Genomic DNA, 6,312 nt, shown 5'->3' on the forward strand with positions numbered 1-6,312 from the left:
CCCGCTAGCAGCCGGATTACAAGCGAACGCGCCCGGCAGCGGCCGGAGTCGCTCGGCGCCGCGTCTCCGCCGCCTCCTCCGCCTGCGCCTGCTCCTTCTTTTCCTCCTCTTCCTCTCCGTCTCGTGTTGCCGCGACCTCTGCGGCGGTGTCTGCTCCGCAACTTTCCGAGAAAGTTCAGAAACTCGGCTCCAGGGCGGCCGAGTCGCGCGCAGCAGCCACCTCGGGGAGCGGCCCGGGAGCTCCGGGGGCGCGCGACCGCCAGGGCGTCGCGGTCGCTGCACCTGCCAGGTCCGCCGCCGCCGCTGCCGCCTGGTGCCAGGCTGTGGGCAGCCCCAGGCGGCGGCGGCAGCGGCGGCGGCGGCGGGGTCACCTCCCGCCGCCTGCGTCTTCGTCTGAGTCCCCTGCGCCGCCACCGCCGCCCCCACGTGCGCGGTCGTTCCCGGAGCGCAAGCTCGGTTCTTCCTCAACAATTTTTGTAACTTTCCCCCGCTCTCTTCCTTTCTCCCCTTCTCCCCACCCCTACTTTATGAATAAGGAAAACAAAGTGTCGAAAGTGCCCACCGATTGCCACCCCACCACCCATGATCCTTCCTTCCCTTCCCGCCCCACTTGTTTTGTTTTTTTAAAGCCGCGACAACATTGTTTAGTGTTTATTTTGTTTTACGATCGATAGCTTCCTTTGCTTGGTCGGGGCGGCTGCTGAGCGGCGAAGTGGCGTGGACCTCATGTAGAAATGACAACAATGGAAGGGGCCAGCGGGTCGAGTTTTGGAATAGACACGATTTTGTCCAGTGCCAGTTCGGGCAGCCCCGGCATGATGAATGGAGATTTCCGCCCGCTTGGCGAGGCCAGGACCGCGGATTTTAGGAGTCAGGCCACTCCGTCCCCCTGTTCGGAGATTGATACCGTAGGAACGGCGCCTTCTTCTCCCATCTCGGTCACCATGGAGCCCCCGGAGCCGCATCTGGTAGCAGAAGGGCCCCAGCATCACCACCACCTCCACCACAGCCAGCCGCCGCCGCCGCCCGCCGCGGCCCCCACGCAAAGTTTGCAGCCTTCTCCCCAACAGCAGCCGCCGCCGCCGCCGCCGCCGCAACCGGCCCAGCAGCTGGGCTCGGCCGCCTCGGCCCCCAGGACTTCCACCTCTTCTTTTTTAATTAAGGACATCTTGGGCGACAGCAAACCTCTGGCGGCGTGTGCACCCTACAGCACCAGCGTGTCCTCTCCCCACCACACCCCGAAGCAGGAGAGCAACGCAGCACACGAGAGCTTCAGGCCAAAGCTCGAGCAGGAGGACAGCAAAACCAAACTCGACAAGCGGGAAGATTCCCAGAGCGACATCAAATGCCACGGTGAGTCGCGCCGCGTCGGCCGCCCGAGCCATCTGGCTGCTTCTCGTCCTCGGGTTCTCGGTCTCCCCTTCAGACTCCCGCGCACCTCGGCTGCGGAGTTACTCCGGGAGTTCCTGGGGCGATCGCACCCCGGTCAAAAACTGCAAGCGGGAGGGAGGCCTGGGCATGCGACACGAGGACTGGTCCGAAGTTCGGTTTATTGTTACAACCTTCACCGCCATCCTGCTCCTTTCTTTGTTTTCCTTAATTTCAATTTATTAGGGATAGGGCGGAGGCGGAGGGGATCTGAGCGCAATTCTTTCGTTGATAAAAGGGAAGGACTGGAGATTTTTCTAGCTGAGACCTGGGGGGTGGGCATGAGGGGAGGTGGGAGAGAGAAACGGGCTTAGCTAGCGTGGTGTCTAGGGGTGTGTTCACGACGTGGCGTTTATTCTTTAATGCAAATTATTTCAGTCCCCCCACACACTGCATTTTCTAAACATCACAGGAATTACCAGATTTAATGAAGAAAAAATTTCCGAGTTGATTACCAAAACAACTTTTTTTTTTTATTAGATGGTGATTAATATAGGGAAGCCCCTATGGTAAAAATTTATAATCGGTTTCTCCGTTTTTAAAATACCCTTCTTACTCCATGGCCCCAACCGAGTATTTGTATTTCAGTAAGATTTTGTTTCCCTGCAAGTAATTGGGAAATCGCATTTATGAAAGTAAAATCTTGTGGAACTGGATTTATTTATTTTTGTAAAATCAGAAGATAGCAGTTGAAACTGTGCTTCAATTCCTTTTCCCATTTTCTCCTCAATTTCGTAAGGAAGTGTTCTGGTCTTTGCACGATAAAAGAGTTTTAACATACCAGGAGAATTCTTTTTTCTCCTTTACTAATAAGTTTATTACTGTTACTAGTATTAACCTTTGCCATCTCTGGGAAAGATGTGTGCTGACTATCTGAAAGGTAGGATATTGGCTCCTCATTTTACTATTATAACATTAGCATAATAGTGCCCAAAACAGATGTACAGTCTGGTCTGGCGATTTTTTGTGCACCAACCTCCCCAGTGGGTCAATTAGAGAGATTATTGTTCTTCCTGCAGGGAAGATCAAGGAGCGCAGCAAAAACGGGTACAAACAGAGAGGGATTGACATATCGATTTCCCAGCATTTCAGTAAAAAACCAAAGTTGACAAATAGAATCCGGAAATCTCTGGGCTGTCACCTGGATGGGCTCAGTGATTTTGAGCTCTACTTGGTGGCTGGGTGACATATTCTTTCTGAAGCTTTAAAAGACTTGACGCAAGCAACTGCAGGGAACTTGATTCCACCATTTCCCAAGTGCATCTGAAAAGGGAAAACAAATGCCTATAACTTTTAGTAAACAAAAAGTGAAATGAAAAAGGTGCCCCTTCCTCAAAAACAAAAACAAAAACAAAACAAAACACAACAACAGAGTAGAAAGATATTTTGAAAAGTACCAAATCAGAAAAAATGAAGTCATAGTGAAAACAGTAAAGGAATGGGACAGGATCTCCCCCTCCCCCCCATGAAAGAAACAATAACAAAAGGACCCTATATTGTAAAATATTTTTTTCTTTTTAACTTCCAAAGATGAGAAGATCAGACAACCTTTTAGAACCCTTTTAGGAGCTCTGCACAAAGTTCCAGACTCTTTGGCCAGAAATTGGTTCTCTTCCTCCGTATTGGCTAAGGTCCAAGTTTGTGTGTGATGAGGGTGGCAGAGTATAGTCCCCCAAGACCAGCAGCTGGCTTGGGAATGTGGAAGTGTGTGCCAGGAGGACACACCACCCTTCCCATTCCACACTATCTTACGACTCTGGGTTTCTACCATAGGAACAAAGGAAGAAGGAGACCGGGAGATTACGAGCAGCCGAGAGAGTCCCCCTGTGAGAGCCAAAAAGCCTCGCAAAGCCAGAACAGCTTTCTCTGACCACCAACTCAATCAACTGGAGCGTAGCTTTGAGCGGCAGAAGTACCTGAGTGTGCAGGACCGCATGGACCTGGCAGCAGCGCTCAACCTCACGGACACCCAAGTCAAGACCTGGTACCAGAACCGCAGGTAAGGGATGCTGGGGGGGGGGGGGGCAAAGGCATCGGGCCATCGAGGTCCCGACCACTGCAGCGCCAGTCTTCTTCCCTCCTGGCTCCGGGAGACTCCAGGGACTCAGAGGCCCCAGAGTGGGCCCCTGGGGGCTTTCAGGCTGGAGCAGGGATTAACCACACCCCCAAGGTGAGAGGGACTGATAGGCAGCTGGAGTTTGGAACATTTTGCACTTCTGAGTGTCTTAGCATATGCTACTTTTCCTCTCAAATCCGAGTGGCTGGAATCCCTCCCCCCACTTTGCCCCCAAATCGATCAGGCCACACCTTCTCAAATTGAGACATCTGTGCAGCTGACACTCAGGTCCATAGAGCCTGCGCCATGCCCCCTTTGGGCCTGCCCCCGGCTGGTTCCGAATGTCTGCAGCTGGCCACGCAACCTGGCTATTGCGATCCAGGAGGAGCTGCCCCACTGGCCTCAGCTTAAATGTCCTTGCCTTGGCTTCTGAGGCAGCCAGCCAGGCATCCAGACTGAGGGTCTGTCCCCTATATTTGTCACCTCAGAGCCTGCCAGGAACCACTGCCTCCACTGAAAGGAAATTCGGAAGGGGGTTGGCAGCACGGGCAGGTGCCTGAACGGTAGAGCGAACCCAGGCAAGCTGAGGCTGAAGTTGTGCTGTGTTTCCAAGCCTGGCAGTAGACAGTCTTGTCCCGATTTTTTTCTCCCCCTCCTTTTCTCTCATTTGTCTTCTAATCGTCCATAAGTGCGGTTGGAAATGCCCATCCAGTTGTCATCTTTACCATAATTTTCTGTCTCATTACATACGGTTTCAGCCACCCTAATTCTGTCGGAAAACATTAGTGTCATTTGTAGCCAATTTAAAATGGGCGACATGTTTATTAATTTGGCTGAAGCTGCCGGGTATGGATGGCCCACCAGCCCTGAGTTCCTTCATGGGGCATTTGAGCAAAGGCCTGCTCGCCTCTTCTTCCTGGCGGGGTACCGTGGGGGAGGGAGGAAACCGAGAAAAGCTGATCACAGGTTTTAATTGTTACTCTCTCTCAGAGGAGAAAATACCTTGAAATGCATTTCCCACCCCCTACCCCCTGCCCTGAAATGGCCCCGAGGTGCTGTCACCTTGGGAGAGCCCTCCCTCAAACAAATTCCATTTTGAAACCTTGGTGCCTTCCTTGCTCCAAGCTCCCCACCCGCTCTAAAGTCCTGTCAGGCTGAGGAGAGGGATGTGTCTTCACAGCTCTGGGGACTAAGAGGGACAGGGTCCGAGGCTAAGGAGTCTCTGTGTCCTTTTGTTTATGGTTTCTTCTCACTCGGCCTGGAGGAAAGGGGGAGGGGCAGAGAGTGGACACTCTGGGATTGTGGGGGGCCACTTGGGGGAAAGGAATTAGAGGAGGAGGGAGAAGACCGCCTATAGATGGAAAGAGTGGTCTCCGTTGGCCTTCAGGAAAGTTTCGGGAAGTAGCCCAATTATAAGGGGGCTACAGCAGAACAGAGGGTCAGGAAGAGGCAGCAAAGCTTATAGAATTTCACTTATGAATGTCTCAGACGTTGAGGGTGTAATTTATGAAATTGACTTGAATTTGGGCCCTTCTGTGGGCGAGAGGGTGGGGAGGAGGGCTAGGAGATGTGGTTCATTCCCGGTTCTCAGAACTCTCGCCGTCCTCCTGTCCCCGGAGAAAGAGGAGCGGGCAGGGGGCGAGAGAGGAAGGGCCTGGGTGCCAGGGCTGTGCCTACAGCTGGGAGGGGGGCGTGCACGCCCGCTGTTTTTCAGGACCAAGTGGAAGCGGCAGACCGCGGTGGGCCTGGAGCTGCTGGCCGAGGCGGGCAACTACTCGGCCCTGCAGAGGATGTTTCCGTCGCCTTATTTCTACCACCCGAGCCTGCTGGGCAGCATGGACAGCACTACGGCCGCCGCGGCTGCCGCAGCCATGTACAGCAGCATGTACCGGACTCCTCCCGCACCCCATCCCCAGCTGCAGCGGCCCCTGGTGCCCCGCGTGCTCATCCACGGCCTGGGGCCCGGGGGGCAGCCGGCCCTCAACCCCTTGTCCAACCCCATCCCAGGCACCCCGCACCCCCGGTGAAGAATGAGCGACTGACGGCGCTGCAGTCCCTTCCCGTCCCTTCCCCTCCCCGACCGACCGGACAGCTGCCCCTCCGCTCCGCTCCCCGCACCAGGCCGCTGGGCCTCCCTCGGGAGCGACCCCGGGAAGCGGAGCAGTAAGAGAAGAAGCCGCTCACCAGTGGGAGGGGGGCCCCCCAAAGAGGAACCAGCCCTCCGCTCTCTATCTCCCCACCCCCAGAAACAGGGCTGGAAAGCTCCCCACAGCAGTGTGACTGGCGATATCGCTGACCCCACACAAAGTGCGACCAGTAAGTGAAAGCATCAACAAAAACAAAACCTCAAGCTCTTTTTAAAAATGACTTTAGGGACAAGCAGGAGGGAGGGAGGGGGGAGGGGTAAGGAGGGAAGAACGAAGGGCACGGAGAGGAAGCCGGAGAAGCAGAGAGAATTGTAGATGGACAGACAGCCTCAAATTCTGAGGCACAGGGCGTTGCTGTGGACATTAGGTCTGCCCCAGAGAAAAGAGGAGGGTAACTGAGAACTTTGCACTGATTTCTCATGACCTTTTTTCTTTTGGAAAAGTGGCATGCTCCATAATATGAAAAAAAAATGTACATTTGAAAGACTGAGTGATAAGTGATATATCATATTTATTATATGTTGTCCAAAAAAGAGTCACTTATATACGTTAGTAAAACATGATTTTTCTTTTCATGTCTTTTTGATTCAGTAAAATAAATGCTTAGACAAAAATATAGATTTTTTTGTGATTGAGAATTACAAAAATAAAGTTTATCTTTTTTTAACAAGCGATGAAATT

The 6,312-nt window shown here is 53.3% G+C and overlaps 1 protein-coding gene across 1 annotated transcript; it reads left to right on the top strand.

The window, feature by feature from the left end:
* Positions 1 to 579: 579 nt before the first annotated feature.
* On the top strand, positions 580 to 5,805 carry BARHL2 (BarH like homeobox 2). The gene is made up of 3 exons (XM_045895393.2): positions 580 to 1,353; positions 3,202 to 3,427; positions 5,199 to 5,805. Exons 1-3 carry the CDS (start codon positions 735 to 737, stop codon positions 5,509 to 5,511), a joined length of 1,158 nt encoding a protein of 385 aa, XP_045751349.1. The 5' UTR covers positions 580 to 734; the 3' UTR covers positions 5,512 to 5,805.
* Positions 5,806 to 6,312: the final 507 nt, after the last annotated feature.

The sequence above is a fragment of the Mirounga angustirostris genome, unplaced genomic scaffold, assembly GCF_029215605.1.
Source record: "Mirounga angustirostris isolate CCGP_5_RB_7025 unplaced genomic scaffold, mMirAng1.0.hap1 SCAF_4, whole genome shotgun sequence".
Lineage (NCBI taxonomy): Eukaryota > Metazoa > Chordata > Mammalia > Carnivora > Phocidae > Mirounga > Mirounga angustirostris.